General features: G+C 37.7%; 1 protein-coding gene across 2 annotated transcripts in view; it reads left to right on the plus strand.

Annotated features, from left to right (window-relative positions):
- Positions 1-19,951, plus strand: part of LOC113053451 (ephrin type-A receptor 3-like) — a 117,835-nt gene that overhangs the window by 84,953 nt on the left and 12,931 nt on the right. For both annotated transcript variants that reach the window (XM_026218478.1, XM_026218477.1), the window contains exons 9-14: positions 123-187; positions 1,911-2,036; positions 3,251-3,436; positions 8,882-8,943; positions 14,453-14,662; positions 17,258-17,407. In XM_026218478.1, the coding sequence (XP_026074263.1) occupies positions 123-187; positions 1,911-2,036; positions 3,251-3,436; positions 8,882-8,943; positions 14,453-14,662; positions 17,258-17,407 (799 nt within the window). The remainder of the gene's footprint in view (positions 1-122; positions 188-1,910; positions 2,037-3,250; positions 3,437-8,881; positions 8,944-14,452; positions 14,663-17,257; positions 17,408-19,951) is intronic.

A 19,951-nucleotide genomic window follows, 5' to 3' on the forward strand; every position in this document is an offset into this window, starting at 1 on the left:
GATCCTGGCTCGGACTTTTGTCTGTTCAGGTTTTAGTCGCTTCGTACATCGTTTAAAAAAGCAAAATGTTCCAGTTATAGCCATTAAGAATAATTAACGCTTTTCATCACTTTAATTGACAGGTTTTGTAGATACAGCAAGTCCAAACATCCAGATGAGAAGAGGCTGCCCTTTGGCAACGGCCACTGTGAGTATATTTATACCTCAATAATTCTTCAGTCTTGCAAGTATTCGGGTTCTTTCCAAGTGTTTAATACTCGGTCCTGACAAATAGTTCAAATCAAAACAGAGTTTTGCTGTAGTATTTATTTTTAAATGTCAGACAGCCCACAAGAACCCAGTGACGGTGGAGGTTTTTATAATATCCCTTTGCTCCAGAGACACAGCAAGCCAGTTGTCCATATGCTACCATTTTTCACATTGGCAGAGGTATCAGGAAGGAAATTTAATGGCGGCCCACACAATTTCTCTTAGATTAACCTGCATGAGGTGCCCTGTAGGACTATAGCTTAACTGATTGGGTCTTCCATAATAGACCTATCCATCTTCAAACCCAGCTAATTGCATTTCTTGACAAGCCTAGCTTCCTATACTTAAGATATAAACCGACAACCTCTGCAACGAAATATGGTATTTTGTCGCACAGCAAATGCTGCTCATAAGTATCAGTATTTTTACAGTGCAAGACACTTTTTGCAAGGCAGTACTGTATAAATATTCCTCACACATACTAATTTGAGTTTTTTTCTAACTTGCCAACCCAAAGCGTTTTACTTCTGCAATCAAATCAGTAAACACACAAACACATTTGAAGTTGTATAAATAATTTCAGTCTTAAAGTCAACATGAATTCAGAATAGACATTTATTCTTTTCATTGCAGTGTTTATTATAAATTTTGTAAAAAAAAAAATGTATAAAATGTTTTAAAATTCATGTCACGGGCACTGAAGAAAAACGTATTTTTAATCACTCCCTTCCATGAGTTTGCAGCGATAAGCATCCAACGATCCAATCAGTTCCTGACTAAATCAAATCCCGCCCTACATTTACCCATTCTAGCAGTTATACCAAAATATGTCACCATATTTATATGTCACTATTTCATGTTGGTTCTAAGGTGCGTTCACATTTGAATGTTATATCCATTCATTTCACTGGGAATTGGCACACATTCAGTGGCATAGAAATTTCCTTATGCATATATCGCATTGGGTTTAAGTTTTGTGAACTGTGGCTCAAATTTGCAGCTGTGGGGCCGGAGGGTTGTAAGTTAGCAACCAAGCACAACAAAAGATCCAGAATGGATGATGCACTCGTGCTAGTTTTCTACACACTAATTTTCAAATTGTATAACGGTATGCAAAAACAAACTTATTCAGGGTTGAATTGGTGAACAATATTTTTTATGACCTTTATACTTTTAAGGAAATGTAATAAAAATGTTTGTCATGTCATGTTACATTGACAGAATGTAAACACTGAAACTGTATAAAGAGTTAAACAGTCCAGAAATAAAAATGCCTTTCATATTCTCCATAGGAAGCTTGATTTTTAACGATAACCTAAATTTTTAACAATAACCTAATAAGAAACCTTTAAAGACAGACCTACTGTGAGCACAGAGGTTGTTTGTCGATGGTATACTGTACGCTTTTACTGAAGCAATCTGTTCACATCGTATCAATCGTAGTTAAACACATATCCAATGATGCTATAAAAAAATAGAAAAAAACATCCACCAATCAGATCGTCACAGCGAGTAAATTGCACCCATGAAGCACCACAAATGACATAATCTAGTCGGTTTCCCCATACTCTCAAAACACTTAAATGTAATGCAAAATTTGCATTAAACCTACAATGAAGCAATGGTATTTCGTTCATCTTGTTTATTTTGTTTGATTTTAGTAAGACTGCCTGGCATCAAGACCTACGTGGACCCACACACTTACGAAGACCCGAGTCAGGCCGTGCACGAATTCGCTAAGGAACTGGAAGCGTCCTGTATCGCCATCGACAAAGTGGTTGGGGCAGGTATGCGGCGTCATCCCTCGCTCTTTGGTGCAATGAAACGAAGTTACCAGTCTGGGACCAAAATACTCTTGTAACAAACATGGCAGGTGGTGTAAATGAGAATCATTTAGCACCGCAGCTGGAGGTGTGTGGCTTTGAGATGGGGAAGTGCTCATCCTCACTGCCTCAATGCGTTTAATAGACTGCCTGCTGCCGGAGTAGAGGAGCATGGGTAAGCAGAGCACGCCTCCGGCTGGGATATTATATTTCACCCCCCACAGCTCTCTCTCTCTCTCACTCCGCATCCCTGATGTCTTAAACAGCCAAGCACATATCAAGATAATGCCTTGTGATTCATGGCTCTGTAATGCAGCAGTGCCCAGCAAATAAAAAACTGTTCAGTTTAGATGTACCACTGTAAAGTCGGCATACAAGCATCAAGGGGTCACGTCCTACAAATAAGCACATTCCCTGCTTCAGATGTCACTTCTATTGTAAATCTGCATTTTACAGCTTTCGTACACCTTGGCAAGCGATGCAAAAGTGCAGAAAGGGGTTGTTGTTTTATAATTAGCTTGGAAAATGATCTATTAGCGTGGATTCGGTAGACCTTCATTTGACAGCACACTGTAGTTCATCAGAGTGATCACTGCTGAGGATTAGGCCAGGTTGATGTTTAAGATGGTCAGCATCATCTGAACGCTGGCCAAGTCCAGCATGGTGACTGTTTAGACAGCTTGCAATTATCCCGGCTAACTTCTTCCAGACATCAAGCCTGGATTTCACCCATCTCTCTAAACTTGCATGTGAAATAAAGTAATTGCACGTCGAATTACGCAAACAGGACACGGCCCTGGCTTGGATGTTTGGGTGGTGATATCATCTGTACCCAAATGTCCATCCAAGACTCTGTCAGCATCATCCATTGTGGAGATCTGATCTCCTGCTGAGCACTTAGAGGTTTGCCTTACACCTGCGTACGTGCCCTAGAAATCAATCGAAGTGGGATCTGAAGCGGGAGAAATCTCCAGGTCATTCCTATTGGATGTTTTGTCCCATCTTCCCAGAGATGACTATGTCTTGTTTCGTTGACAGACAAAGCTTAGGTGTAATTCTTAAATCTGACAACTTAAGTGTGGAGAGGTAATTAACATGGATGCAGTTTAATTAGAACAGAAATCAGTGCTTCTCATGCTACACCTTCATTTTTTTCTAAAATAAGCGTCTCTCTCCAGGGGAGTTTGGAGAGGTGTGCAGCGGCCGATTGAAGCTGCCGTCTAAGAAGGAGATCTGTGTGGCCATCAAGACGCTCAAAGCTGGATACACAGAGAAACAAAGACGGGACTTCCTCAGTGAAGCGAGCATCATGGGACAGTTCGACCACCCCAACATCATCAGGCTGGAGGGTGTTGTCACACGCAGTAAGTTCCACTCCGCATTCAGTACACACACCTGTTTAAACTTTACTTCTGATACCATTTCTATTAACCCATGTTAAAAGGAGAAAGCTGAGTTATTTAGTGTTTTTTTTTTTTTTTTTTTTTTTTTGCTGTGTTTATGAAAAGCATATGATAATTCTCATGTGCTGTATGGTGAGTTGAATCCGTTCAGAAGATCCATTTATCATGTTTAGATTTGTTAGTTCAAAGCTCGTCCTTTAGGGAGTATCTCATATAAAACATTAGCTGTTTCCAGTTATGGAATATTAGTGGATGTCATGAAGTTGGCAAATCATTTGCACAGAAAGCCACTGTTTCATTGACCCCTCTCTTGTAACATTGGGCCGATGTCCAGCGTGAGAGACAATTCACATAGGGCTGTAAATCATGCAAGCTTGTAAATCTCCCTAGATCCGTTTCTATTGTGTAGCATGATCAAAGTGAAAAGCTCTAATCCATTCCACAGTCCTCCTCAAGGGCTCAGTAGGGCTGTTTTTCCTAATGATATAGGTGAAAATAGAAAAAAAATCTTCACACTTTACCTTATCTGACTTCAAACAGACTGTTAGTATTAAAGCTGGGGTATATTTAATTTTGCACGTTTTGCTCCGTCTCACGCACAGCCTTTAAAATTTCATACAATCCATTGATAGTGAGCACAGGTGGATGTGTATAGCGTATGCGCATTACCAAGTGGACCCAGTGAATTTAGAATTTAAATGTTCAATCAGTTGCATGTGCGCACAAAAATCAGGGTTTTGAGGATTTTGTTTGCATGGTCAAGCAATTAAACCACTAAATATAAATTGTCCGCAAATGCACTTTGCAATACATATAGTATTGGTCAATAGTTTGGAATAATTATGATTTTTTTTAAAGGTTTTTGATCAAAATAAATGAAACAAAATAAATAAATGTAATCTGAAATAGCATTACACTTTTAAAGCACCACTTCAATTTTAAAATGCAATTTGTTACTATGATGTACTCCAGTCACCTATCATTCATTCTCAGAAATCAGTCTAATATGCTGAATACTGATCACATAAATGCAGACTTGGTGAGCATAAGACACATGGGGCCCTATCTTGCACCCAGCGCAATTGACTTTGTACACCGACGCATGTGTCATTCCTATTTTGCACCCGCGCAAAGCGCGCTTTTCCCTCCACAGAGGCACGTCGCTAAACTAGTGAATGAACTTGCGCTCCCTGGGCGGTTCAGCGCAAAAAAGGAGGCGTGTTCCGGCGCAAACAATCCCTGGTGCTATTTTGATGTTCCATTAAACAATTGCGCCACTGACCAGAAAAAACCTAGTCTAAAGTCAGTGGCGCGTTGCGCGTTGTTCATTCTGCTATTTTAAGGGCGCATGCTTGACCATAATGTATAGCGTGCACAACGCGCATACACTTTGTTCATGTAATCTACACAGATGCAACAGTTATTTTTGCAAATCATAAATTGTTACACTTAAAAAAAATATTAACACATGAGATGACGGAAATCATTGTGGTGTGCCACGAAGATGTGAAAAAATAAATCTAGCTTACAAATTATTCAGGCTAATTGTAGTAATTAAGGATCAGACCTGTTTGAGGTCATATATGTATATGAGGACATCTGACAAATTGGTTTGTCCGTCAAGAACCAGGAAAAAAAAAATCGATGAAACAATTGTGGCTATTTCCTCCCACGCCTGTTTAACGGACGCTATTTTGGGTGGGTTTCTCCCATCCCCATACAACACAACTTCTCTGTCTTTCACTGCTCTTACAAGAACATCAGTCTCCTCGGCTGTGAACCGCTCCTGGCGTGCGCCTGGTAAATACGCCATAATAATAGCAATCCATAATGGAACTTGCGCACCTGCTTTTAAAGGGAATGTTGGATGACGCTCTGATTGGTTTATTTCACGTTACGCCCAAACCACACCTATGAATAATGAAGCTACTTCAGACCAACCCATTTTAGATTTGCGCCGGGCGCAAGAGCCATTTATCCCGCCGGGAAAATAGCAACAGCGCCGAGACCCGCCCACAAAGTTACTTGCGCTTCGCGCTTTGACACTTGCGTTTCAGATCGTTAAAATAGGGCCCTTTATGTTTCAAAAACATGTAAAAATCGTAATTATTCCAAACTTTTGACATGTTGTGTATTGTTCAAAAGCACATGTTGAGGTAAATAAACAATATCTCATAATAGCATATTTTTATTCCAAATAAATAATATATATAAATACATTAAGTAAGTATTATTTAGTCTTTTTACTTCAATTTTGTGATTCATTGAGGCTTTAATAAATCCTCACATATTTACTTAGTACTGTTCCTGGCCAAGTTTTGCTTCATTTTGCTTAAAGTAGTTTTCTGAAGGGAATGTAACAGTTCTCTTTCATGCCGTAATTCCTCATAAAATGAGGATTATGTTGGCTGAGGATATCTTACTGTGCTCACGCTTCAGAGTTCTTAACTGTAAATAATGGTGAAACTTCATTGTAAATGAATGTCATTTGTGGCTGTTGCTGGGGAAGAACGACACTGTGTAATGTGTGTGTGTGTTTAGAGAGGTGGTGCACTTTGCGTGTGATTGAAAGTAAGTCTGCAGTGTAGAGTTTGGCCCGTGGGGCCAGGAGAGGTTGGCATGTTTCATCTGTACCTCTGACGTGATGTGATTTATTAACTCTGCCCTGTTAATTCTTAATAATCCAGAGACTTTCACACCCCATTTAACCTGCTGCTTTTGGCCCTGCATTAGGCAAAATATTAGCGGAGCTGTGATTGCTGCTTCGCTGAGATGAAGGGGCAGGTTTCTGATTATAAGAGGGATTCCAGGATCAAAAGTTTAGAGGAGAGACGTGCGGTTTTTTTGCTATCAGAAACCATAAAACAACTCAGCTGAAATCTAAAGACCAGTCCAGTTTGGGTAATGATTTAACTGTGTTCAGAGAAACATTTTACCCAAAAATAAAATAAAATTATAATAACAAAATCTATTGTTTTCCAGTAAATATTTGGATATCATTAAAACAATATACATTTATTTATTCTCTATTTGTTTTTTTGTTTTTGTTTGCTTTTTTGTTGTTGTTTATTTATTTATTTTTTGGTAAATAGATTTTATGCCAATGCACTTTGTAGGATTTATGGTTTAAAAAATGTTATTAAAAATCTTTAAATTAAAAACACAATTTTTATATATTTTCCATTGGTGTAAGAAAAAACTACTTATTTCTGGATATACTCTCTAAACACTCTAATATTTTGTATAGCTTAGTCTCATTGTTTTATACAAAGTAAATGTATATCATTTTAAGATGCAATTAAAATAAATAAATAAATAAATATTTTTGCAGTGTTAATACCACTATTTGGAATAAATGACTTGATGACAGCGAGACTGTTGTTACAGCATATTCATGTGTTGTGCAGTGTTGCTTTTCTGCACTCATTTTAATTGCATGTTTCATAAATCTCATTCATCACCGTGCCGTGCTGTCTGCTGTTGGGATGCAGGGAAGAAAAAAAGACGCAATTATGACTACTGCACATACATATTATGACAACACGGACTGGTCATCAGGTTATTATTGATATAAATTCGTTTTACATGCAGGCTTTGAAATAAGGCGCAGATAAAGTGCAGATGATTAAAGTAGTGATTTACGAGCGGCAGGATGGAGAAAATAAAGCTGTCAGACAGTGACAGTTGACCTTGTGGTCTTTCCAAGTTCAGGCCGAGACTCTTTTCATCCTGCAGGAAACTCTTATTTCGGTGAAGTCACAGTAAGTCATGGTTATGATTGCTGACCCGCTGTGTCAGAGGTGTCATGTGAAGAGGTGCACCTCTGCTCCGATTGCCCCACTCTTGTTATGAGCTTCAGATAATGTCTGTGATGTGTTGAAAACCTGGTGTGTAGCCATCAACCTGATCTATTCACCCTCTCAAGCTCTATGCAAAAAATAAAAATCAGTTGCTTAACCCGGAGCCTTTTATAACACCCACATGTGGCAGCGGGTGCACTGTAAGAGTGAATCTCATGAAACCTGTCAGGAACTCAGCCCAGAAACAAATTGTGTTTTAAATTATATTTTGCTTGAAATAGACACACCTCATGACATTTTGATGGCAATTAAGCATATAAATGTATGCTTATATACAGTGTTGGGGAAAGTTACTTTTAAAAGTAATGCATTACAATATACTACTTACAGTAGTTACTTTTTATGGAAAGTAATGCATTACATTACATCTGTGTGATTTTTGCATTACTTTTTAAATATGAGCAGGGCTTGATTGTTTTTAATATAAGAAGTTATATTTATAGCAAATGTAAAAGCTCATTCACACCAAAAAGTGTAATGAATAGACCTCAGGCTGAAGAAAAATAAATTCACGTCTGTACAGTAGAAAACAGGAGAAGAACACTCTTATGTAATAAAAAAAAAAAACAATGTAGCACAATTCTAACATCATCTAAAGTCATTTTTGCTTATTATGATGGTTGAACTGGATCATCAAAGGTCAGCAGCAAAGACATTTGTTAATAATACATTTGTGTTATTTAACATTTAATTATTGCAGGTTTGCGTCATATTCTCAGTTTGCATTTAGCTGTTTTAATTCATTTTGTTAATAGTTCTTTGCGAGTGGGATGAATTAATGCACTTTCAGATTTAGTCTAGAAGTACAGTAACATCATGTTCACACAGCGCACACAACGCCTCTGTACTTCTGATTTCTCCCAATATGGGGAAAGAAGACTTGTCAGTCAGTAAATGAGAAATCAAAGTAAAAAAAAAGGTAACTGATATTTTCTTGTAAACTAAAAATGAATGCGATACTTTACTAGTTACTTGAAAAAAGTAATCTGATTACGTAACTCGCGTTACTTGTAATGCGTTACCCCCAACACTGCTTATATAAATATAATAAATTATATTTTAAAATGGTTATTTTTAATTTGTCATATAATTAATATTTCATAATATTTCATAATATCTTGCTTTGCAGTCTTCATGAGCACAAGAGACGTCTTTCAAAAACATTTAAAAACCTCACTGACCCCAAACTTTTAAACATGCTTAATTGTCTTGAAATAGTGCAAAAAAATTTCTTGACCGGTTTCATAAATCTCCTCTTGACGTATTTGATGCTGTCATTGAAATAACTTTGTAAGTCATCATGCTGAGCGTATATATCTAAACTCAGGGGTCAAACTTATCCATGCCTCTGAATGTATTAAATTTTTCTCTTGAAAACTCTTGTCTTTGAAGATGTTTTCTTTTGTCCAACATAAACTCATTAGTTTGCAAATTGGGTAATTCAGCCTTCCAGGAGACATGACACCATTGCAGCAGAGCACAGCTCAATTTTGGCACATCTTTTCTCGATTAGATTGAGACATGTCTGAATTTTCTCTCTCCTTAGGTAAACCTGTGATGATAGTGACCGAGTACATGGAGAACGGCTCTTTGGACGGCTTCCTGCGAGTGAGTCTGACACGCTGAACTCATTTAATGAGACACCATTATGTATGATCATAGGAAACGCACAGAGGGCTCATCTTAAAATCATTTAAAACCCATCTGCATCTTAGCTTCTCCTGTTTCCTCTCACAGTACCTGCTTATCACAGCATGCCTGAAATTCTCCCAAGCTCTCTAACCATTTAATTCTCATTTATACAAACAGACACAAATTGCTCTCCACTGGTTCACCTATGTCTCTATTTGCGGCGGAGAGATTAGACTTTTTTTGACGTGCCTTTGTGTCCGCAATGTCGCCCAAATTCATCACATTCATATTCGCAGCTGAGGCCTCTTTAAATACACACTGACAATACCTGTGTTTCAAACGCTTTGTAGTGTCAGAATTTCACCGTGCCTGTTGAACAGACTGGGCATGCTCTGTCCTTCAGATGACTTCCTCTTTGCCCATTGCTTGGACTGCGATAATGAACAAGCAAACAACAGGCTGTGGGACGGCCCATCTGAAGAGTGCTGATAAATGCGCTAATGAGCTCATTAAATGCGTCAGTTTAACCTTTGGCTGTGGCCGTCCTGCCTTGGCTCTAATACACCTGACATATGAATTTATCAGCCCCGTGTCATTTTTTAACAGTTTACCACCAGCAGAACTTGCCAGACAATCTGCTATTTGGAGAAAACAAAATGAACATGCCAGACTTTGATGCACTGGATGGACATTCGCATTCATAAAAATATTTTTTGGTTTTGTTCAGCAGTGAATTTATTGAGAGTTGAACAAAGGGGTCCAATGTAGAGTTTCATAATGTCCAGTGATTTAGAATTGGGTATATATATATATATATATATATATATATATATATATATATATATATATATATACTAATTTCTTAAAAATAAATCCTACTAATTTTCATTGGTAGAGTATATTCAGAATATTTTATAATAAACTTTACATACATATTGTGTATTTGTAATCACTGACATACAATTGACAATAATTGACAATAATTTAGGTACACATACTTTCCTGATATTTTAATTATTTTATGCCCATTCAAAATGTAATTGTTGTAATTCCAGTTAGAATGTATGTAAAAAAAAAATACATAAATAAATACTTCAAGAATCCAGGCAAAGGAAAAAGTGAACACTAGCATCTCTACTAAAATGAGTATGTGAAGGCAGATGATTAAAACAATCTGAGCAAACAGCGCGTGGAGTTAGCAGAACCAATACATGTGTCTGCACAGGATCCCACTCCCAGAACTGAGTGAAAAGTTGCAGTGTTCTGCAGCAATTTCCTGCGCACTGCAGCCTGGCCTGCACTTTATCAAAGAGATCTGTCGTCCTCCCTCCAATGCATTTCCTCACCACCGCTCATGTCACTATTATTAGCAAGCCTTTGAACCTCTCTGAGCTCCTTTCTCTTCCAGGTGGTCCAGGGTTTATTTCCATCCCAACTTAGTTTGTATGCAGTACATAAACACTTATGTCCTTCCAGACCTGTTTGAGTTTCTTTGTTCCATGGCACACAAAAGTAGACAGTTTTGGAGGATATGCAGTCATCCAGTCAGAAATGGAGCAGTCAAGTTCAGGCTAACCAAGGATCCTGAAAGTCATCCATATGACCCATGCAGTATATTTTAAGTCTTTTGAAATAATAAGTATGAATGATGTGATTCACTGAAGCATCTTGACATCTGCCTTTGATTTTCTTGGTGAGTTTGTGAAAGTTTATGAGAGAACAGAATATGTGAATAAATCATTCAGACCACATTTCTGAAACATATCAATCAAATGGATCAAATGAAAAAAAAAAAAAAAATCAGACTTCAAGTATTTTTCCACAACTTGCATATTCTCATGCTTTCACAGAGTTGGATATCAATTTAAGCAGTTAATAACAACTTAAATTTTCTAATATATCTATGTTTCTCGTCTATACTTTTATTCTCCATAGTAACTTCAGAAGCTTTGAAATAATGTTTAAACCTTATAGACAACTTTTATGATATTTGATGGTGCTTTGACTTCATTTCGGATGCTTGAAAGCACCATGTTATATCAAGGTTATGAACTTTAACTAAAACTAAAGCCACTGAAAAAATCCTTACTTTAAATAAAATAAACATTAAAGGGATAGTTCACCCAAAAATGAAAATGTGATGTTTATCTGCTTACCCCCAGGGCAACAAAGATGTAGGTAAATTTGTTTCTTCAATAGAAAACAAAAGGAGATTTTTTTTAAACTCAAACCGTCACAGTCTGTCAGTCATATAATCAGGGTTCTAAATTAACTTTTTTGATGACCAGCCAATGTGGCTGGTAACTTTCTAAAGTTACCAGCCAATCAGAATTTCCACTAGCCATTTTTTTTTTCGGTAAAAATAACAAATGATGAGTGACACTTTTGATAATTTATCATTGAATTTGATCATTTTATTAACATTGTTGGCATGAAAAACACATATAAAGTACAATGCATACAACAAAATATACACTGACTCAAATTTAAAATGATTAGTTACCACTACAAAATTGCTTGTTTTGTTTTTTTTTCTTTCGCGTAACTTACATGCGGCAATCCTGACAAAACAATACGACATTCTTGTGATCAAACACAAGCCATTCATGACCCGTCAGCCATTTGGCATTACATTTTATTTTCTTTGTTTATCTGTCGATATCCTACGGAGCCCCACACGTCACCTGTAGGAGAAAAAAAATCAATCCGTGGCAATGGTTTTGCAATCCATCCCCTCAGTTTATAAACCGAACTCACAAATTTATAAACTGTTCCCTCGGTTTAACAAATCGTGCCCACAAATTTCCAATCCGTGCGCACAGATTTTGTAAACCGTACCCTCAGTTTTTGAATCCGTACCCACAAATTCATAATCCATGTGCACGCTTTCGCAATCCGTTCCAACGGATCTGTAAACCGTACTCACAGATTCATGCAGCAAGCTCCTGTTAACACACAGTTTTATTGAATATTATTATGTGGAATAGGTTTAATAATAATCAAGGAATAATCTTATAATAGCACTTGATTATTATTGTACAATAAACCTGGCATTGTGACTAACTCTGGAGTAATTTTTTCCTCGGTTGTAAATTGTTTTGGATAAAACATTCTTATGCATAACCTGTATAATAATATATAATAATGATAAAAATAAAAATAAAGTTATTTTTATAATTTTAATTTGTAGGCTAAATAAATGAGTACAAGAATAATTCATGAATTGCTTTATATTTAAATAAACTTTGACAGTTTTGTAAATGCTTGTGTACAATTCTTTCTTAATATGCATGAAGACTTATTTTTGTTATTTTATTATACTGAGCTCCATCCACCCCACCTGCCTGAGTTAGATGCATGTTTCACTGTTAATGTTATTATTAAATAATGAGGCCAAAATAACATTGCATTCAGTCAGAGAGAAAAGGAATGAAAACATAACCGGCATATTATTTGTTTTGTTTTGCTTTTTACCCTTATTTTCTTCTTCTTTTTAGCGTTTATTTTTTTGGCCATAAAACACAGACGTCTGTGTCTTATCCTATTGGTGATTAATGTAAAATAAACACTCAAAGACTCATTGGATACTATGAAAAATAATGTTTAATAAAAAGAAATGAATCTGCCGGTGGGGGCGGAGCTACAAATGCGCGTCAGTTTACAAATCCGAGGGAACGGATTGCGAAAGCGTGCGCACGGATTATGAATTTGTGTGTACGGATTCAAAAACCGATGGTACGGTTTACAAAATCTGATTGAATCACGGATTGATTTTTTTTCTCCTACAGGTGACGTGCGGGGCTCCGTAATATCCTCAATCCCCTGCCTCGTTCCTCTTTTCGCCCCCAGAAATCTGTCGCAATCACCGCCGCATTTAGTTTAATCTTAATTTTTTTCTTTAATAGCTAACTCCCTCCTCTTTCAGTCTATGCTCCATGCTCTGGCTCCATTCATTCTTCTTCCTTGTGTTTTCTGATGGACGCTCTATTCCTTTCCATGTTTTTTCGCGCTGGTTTCACTGCAAACTGCTTGCAGCCAATGGGCATATGAAACGTCATCACGTAGGATTACAGCATAGTGTTCATGGGAAATGTAGGAAGTGCTGCCAGGAACAGAGCCTCATGTCATGCGTCACCAGACAAATTGGCTAGTAAGTTTTAATTAACACCCGCCAAAATGAATTTTAACCCGCAAATGCGGGTTGGCGGGTGTTAATTTAGAACCCTGCATATAATGTAAGTGGACGGGAATCACGGCTTTGAAAGTCATAAAAAATACACAAACATAATCAAATTAAACCCTGTGGCTCGTGACGATACACTGATGTGTAAAGACACAAAACAATCAGTCTGTTCAAGAAACTGAAAAGTATTTATATTGTTTTTTTACCTCTTTTTTTCACCTCAATGTCTGAACTGTCCTGAGCCTCTTCTTTTTCAGCTTGTGCTTGAGGCATCTTCTTCTTCTTGCTTTATAGCGGATCACAGACTTATAATTGCATTACTGCCACCTATCTCTTAGATGGACCATTGACAATCCATCTACATCTACAATCTCAATTGGGAGTGTCAATGGTCCATTTGAGAGATAGGTGGAGGTAATGCACTTATAAGTCTGCAATCCGCTGTAAAAAAAAAAAAAAAATACTATATAGGCATATTATAAAAAAATCAATACATAACAAATTAAAAACACTAAATAAAGTTAATAAAAGTTTAATAAAATTATACAAATTACATTGACATATTCACAAAATGTTAATATTAATTATAAAAATGTCTAATAGTAAAACAGTGATGATAAAATAAAGCACGGTTTGCATTTATTTTATCTACTCTAAAGAGAATCATCAGTACAGTCTTCAAAATTCTGCCTTTTATGTTTTATGGAAGAAATAAAATCAAACCAAATTTGGAACGACTACATGAAGATGAGTAAAAGCATTTTTGGGAGAACTATTGCTATAAGACTGCTGTTTTGGTATAGAAATGCATTTCTCCAGAGCTCCCTGACAAATCAATGCTATCTCACTCATCCAGCCAGTCTCTCTCTCCTGCTGAAGCACTTCCTCCCCTGGTGTTTATCTCCAAGTCCTGAGCATATCATTCTTCATATAACAGGCCTATTCACACGCACCAGTGTAAACACTGCAAGCCTGCCAGTGGACTTCAGTTCAGATATGCAGTTAGCTTTTGTGCATCCTATTTATATTCTTCAACACGTTGCTCCACACCATGGATTGAACCAGAAAAGACAGTCAAACGCTCCTATTTATTAAGTCAAAGATCTGCTTCTCTCAACAACATAATTTCATGAGTGGTTTTGAGTTAGCTCATGATAGATGACTTCAGAAATGTCAGGCAGTATTTTGAGATATGAGTCAACAATGTTCCATTGTGTTTAAGAACCCATAGCATGACTTATGTTTATACAGTATATAAAAAAACGCTGTATTTGACTTTTCCCTTCTTCCCGTCTCTGTCAGAAACACGACGCCCAGTTCACAGTGATTCAGCTGGTGGGCATGCTACGTGGCATCGCATCTGGTATGAAGTATCTGTCAGATATGGGTTACGTGCACAGAGATTTGGCCGCTCGGAACATCCTGGTCAACAGCAACCTTGTGTGCAAAGTGTCAGACTTCGGCTTGTCCAGAGTGCTGGAGGACGACCCGGAAGCTGCCTACACCACAAGAGTAAGTCAAAACCGACACGAGCATCTGAGATGTTGCTTGTCCGTGCTGACTTTGTCATTCAGCAGAGAGTTAAATGAGTTTAGAAGAAATTCAGAGGGAATTTGAAGGGAAATGCTATAAAAAAAAAATGCATTTTACATATTATTAGTATACCTATTAGTATAAAAAACATTATTTGTATATACAATAATACTTCAACTTGACATTTTTTCGAAGTTTGAATAAGTTACAGCTGCCTTCTCAGCTATTTCAAAGGATAGGTCAAATGAATTTATTTATCTCATTGATTTGAAGCTGATTTGAAGTTGAGAGGATAGAGGGATGTATATATATATGCTGCCTTTCAAAACTTTAATAATTGGTAATCCAAGCAGCCTTGGCGTGACAAGAAACATGAAGGGACCATGACCATAAAAACAAACTTACCAACAGTGGTTACAAGAACAAAGCTAGACAAAGGACAATGAAACATAAGGGCTATATCTATCAAACAGAGGGGTCACAAGATACAGTCCAACCAATGAGAATGTGACACACTACAGAAGGCGACCAATAGGTGTGTTTGACTTGAAGCAGTGCTGCGCAGATCGATCAGTGACATCAAAGTACCGCGAGAGTGTTTCGAAAGTATAAGGAGCGTCTGCTCTCACGGTATTTTGATGTCATACAGCAACAAGGCAGGAACCAAGACTAGAAAATACAAAATAAAGGACTAAGAAAAACTAAACAAGAAACAAAACTCGAAACCAACAGCAGTGTTGGGAAAGTTTCTTAAAAAAAAGTAATTAATTACTAATTACTAATTGCAACATCAATATTGTATTTAATTTTATAATTACTCTGTATGAAAAGTTACTTAATTAAACAGTAAGTAACTTAATTATTTGAAACATTATTTACTTACTAAAATCCCTATAAACTTTGATGCATAGAAATGAAACTCTTAATTCAGTCAGTTTGAGTTAAACATGTAATAGGTTAGCCTTTTAGCTTAAAAACAACATTAATACTTAGGTATTTTAATAATAATAATGAAAAAATTACCTTCTTTGGTTAACAAATAGAATTACTCTGCAAAATATCTGAAAAAACTAAAAAGCTTAGGAAAAATAAAGTTTTAAGTAACTTTTATATATGTGCTTTTTAAGATGAAACTATGGAACTGACATATTGGAACTGAGTTTGACTCCTAACCCTAAGGTTGAGGGTTCGGACAGACATTTTCTGTGTTCACATAGCAAACAAAGTTGCCCCAAAGTTTAAATATGTTAACTGTCTTCACTTAGAACATGTTTTAGTGCTTTATCCGCAAGCCTCAAACCGAAGGTTTTCTCTCAGCCGTGATTAGAGCCAGACGCAGTCTGTGCTGATTCTGTTGAATGATTTTAAACATGTTAAAATGTGTTAATTAAACAGGGCTGAGAGGACTAGACTCTTTTTCACAGAAGATAAATGCTATGTGTAAAACATATGAATGATCAGTTTCCCAATTCTGCAGAAACCTAAAGAACAAATTCCACATGGGCCAGACCATGGTTGGCCAACGCAGCTAACTGGCTCCTCTAAACCGGCATGTCTGATCTTCATTCCCTGGGATGAATAACCATATTCTCCACTCTCATTCTTAAGAGCAGCATCCATTATCAGAAGAGATAACTAATGCAAAAATACACTTAGCCTCAGGCATAAATCCACAGCATGTGAGGCTTTAAGAGATATTGCTGCCTAAATTACCAATACAAGTGTCACCAAACATAAGTTTTACACTGATTTGTGGCATATGCTGGGGAGGGGAAGTCCAACATGTTATTCGTTAGATAAACCCAAATTTGTTGGGTTTTCCTTTTCTCCGACAGCCAACGTAAATGTATGTTTTCACCATTACAACTACACCCCCCCCCCCCCACCACATCATTGTGCGGCTACGAGAAACTCAAACCCACAAGAATGCTGGTAGCTGTCACCTTCCCCTTCTATTAAACCTAAAGGATACATTGTGTCACATTTTACATTCATTAGCAGTGATCTTGCAGGGCCTGTTTGTACGCGCTCAATGGGGAGGCCCGCGCACAAGTGGGTTTATTTTTTAAAGGCCTTGTGTTTGGAGAATGTGGGGTAGAAACTGTGTGACTTGGCCAGGTTGCTGGTTGGCTTTGGCTCTACCTTGTTCTCTCTCAGTCTGCCTCCTTCATGAAGGTTGAGTGTAGAGTTACCCCAGCAGCCGATCTGGGTAAATACAACACAGATCCTCAGAGAGAGAGAGAGAGGACCTGAGGAATGAGGACAGGGTCGATGAAGGTGGTGCTGTACCACAAACCAAGAGCAAAGACAGAATAAGTGGAGGAACGGGAAAACTTATAGTAAAATAAATTAAAAATTGTAACAAACTTTGAATTTCATTCATTTGATGCATGGCGCACTCAGAAATCCCCCCTTCATGGCCTGTTTTAAACGCCAATACATACAGATTACATGATTTGGCATGTGGACATTAGAGTACATGTTTGTTATTGTACTGATAGTAAAAAAATTAGTTTGGACGTTGTCACAGATGTAAAAATGTTTCCTTGACAGATGGATGTTGTGTGTTTACAGGGTGGCAAGATTCCGATCCGATGGACCGCGCCAGAGGCCATCGCCTATCGCAAGTTCACCTCTGCCAGTGACGTATGGAGCTATGGCATTGTGTTATGGGAGGTCATGTCTTATGGAGAAAGACCTTATTGGGAGATGTCCAATCAGGATGTGAGTAGGGCGACTCTCAAAGCAATACAGCTTCTTCCCTGCCAAAATAAATCAGTGGTACATATCGTATTTTTGGACTATAAGTCACACCTAAGTATAAGTCGCATCATTCCAAAGATACATCATGACGTCGTATTTATTTAGAACCTAGAACCAAAACATTACCGTCTTCAGCCACGAGAGGGCGCTCTATGTTTTAAGGAGTAGGCTACGGGAGCACTGAGCAGTAAAGGTCTTCACGGGTCCAAACATTTGTGCCCGAACCCGAAAGTGAACCGTAATGTACTACACCGAACCGACCCGAAGACGTTTATTATTTCAAAAGCTGAAGCCGAACCCGCCGGGAAGACACAGACCCGACTGGACCCGATTGTCATACATTCCATTGTTATTACAAGTCATTAAACCTGTTCGAAAAATACTTTTTGTCTTACCTAATTTAAGGAGTCACTCTTTCTTGTACCTGACCGCTTGTGATGCATTACAATCCTCCAACAAGAAAGTTATCCATGTTATTCCTCTCGTTATTCCAAATCCAAGCTTAATCCGCTCATTATTTCAGCTTCAAAAGTCCACTTGATGTCACGGTAATAGATAACAAATGCAACTGTGCGCATGTACATTCTGACTCGAGTTAATTGCATAATAACTTTGACTGTTTGCCCTTTTAAACTATAATAAGGATTGCTCGTTCAGTGCCATGGCCTCTGACGTTATTTGTTTGCTATCATCTCTGTGTCTATGAGAGAGAGAGATATTTTTTTCTTTCTTTTTTTTGGCTCAAACTTTTCTTTTCCTAATTTTACAAGTTGCAAGTTACAAGAAACACAAGCAGTGTCTGATCACGGCCGGTTGTTCTCCGATTCCGAAGACTCCGATCACACGGGTATTACACACAATGTTAATCAGACCCGGGACCCGAAGTAATAGATTCAAACCTGACCCGGACCCGGCTGATCATTTAAAATATAGACCCGAACCCGTACGGGTCCCGGGTCGGGTCCCTGGTCCACGGGTCTCGGGTGCACTGTGAAGACCTCTACTGAGCAGCATAGAGCGCCCTCTCGCGGCTGTAGACAGTAATGTTTTCTCTTGGTTCATTTATCTTGGTTCATGTCAAATTCATTTTGATAAATAAGTCACACCTGACTATAAGTCACAGGACCAGCCAAACTATGTAAAAAATTGTGCGACTTATAGTCCGGAAAATACGGTACGATTTGATTTAAAGGCTCTTTAAAAATGTGCCTTTTGTATTCCAAAGAAAAAATTAATACATCTTAAGGGGCCATTCACACAGAATGCATTTCTCCATTAAACTGCACTCATGTCTTGCAGTAATTGCAGTGTCTTGCACATGACACAGTATTCTAAAAACGCAACATTATAAAGAATTTAAAAAAATAGTTAAACTTTTAAAAAATGTCTCAACACCTTGAGTTTTTTTTTCATTCCACTGCCCGCGTCCAACATTTTTCAAGGCTCTAAGAGGCCATTGACCCAAAACACATTTTTTGGGACTGGGCAGTGGAATAGGGAAAAAATGCAAGGTCTTGTTTTGATTGATGAAGTAGTTTAAAAAAATCATTTTAAATCAAGCAGAGTGTTTTCACAACTACAGTGGGGCTCGAAAGTTTGGGCACCCATTGCAGAATCTGTGAAAATATGAGTAATTTTCAGAAAATAAGAAAGATCACACTCAATGCATGCTATTTTCTTATTTAGTACTGTCCTGAGTAAGATATTGTACATAAAAGATATTAACATTTAGTCCACAAGACAAAAAAATTGCTGAAATTATTAAAATAACCCCTTCAAAAGTTTGGGAACCCTTGGTTCTTAATACTGTGTTCTGTTACCTGATGATCCTCGACTGTCTTTCTGTTTTGTGATGGTTGTGCATGAGTCCCTTGTTTGTTCTGAACAGTTAAACTGAGCAGCGTTCTTCAGAAAAATCTTTAAGGTCCTGCAGATTCTTCAGTTTTCCAGCATCTTTGCATATTTGAACCCTTTCCAGCAGTGACTTTATGATTTTGAGATGCATCTTTTCAGACTGAGGACAACTGAGGGACTCAAACACAACTATTTAAAAAGGTTCAAACATTCACTTATGCTCCAGAAGGAAACCATGCCATGGTTCAAGAGCCAAGAGCCATGCATGGAATTGTGGTAAATGTGTAGTGGTTTGTTATGAAATCTTGTTGTGTTATTAGTTCTTTAGCTCTGACCCTGAACAGTGGCTTAATTACTGCAGTTCAGTAACTTCACCCTAAGCAAATAAGGCCCTGAGAGTTTATCTGAACTGGTTTATTGCAGCGCTGATGATCAATTGATGAAAAACAAAAGTCAGTTCTCAGGCAGTTCTGGAGGCACTTAATTTTGTGTTGTTGTTGCATGGACGGAAGTGCTTTATTTTTGTTTCATCCTACTGGATGGTGACAGTTGGCAGGCGAGAGAGAAATACGTCCTGAGGAGCTCAAAGGACAGGAAATTGAAGAAAATCCGGCAAAATGCATTGCCTCTTCTTTAAAGGAATAGTTCACC

The sequence above is a fragment of the Carassius auratus genome, chromosome 34 (assembly GCF_003368295.1).
Source record: "Carassius auratus strain Wakin chromosome 34, ASM336829v1, whole genome shotgun sequence".
Lineage (NCBI taxonomy): Eukaryota > Metazoa > Chordata > Actinopteri > Cypriniformes > Cyprinidae > Carassius > Carassius auratus.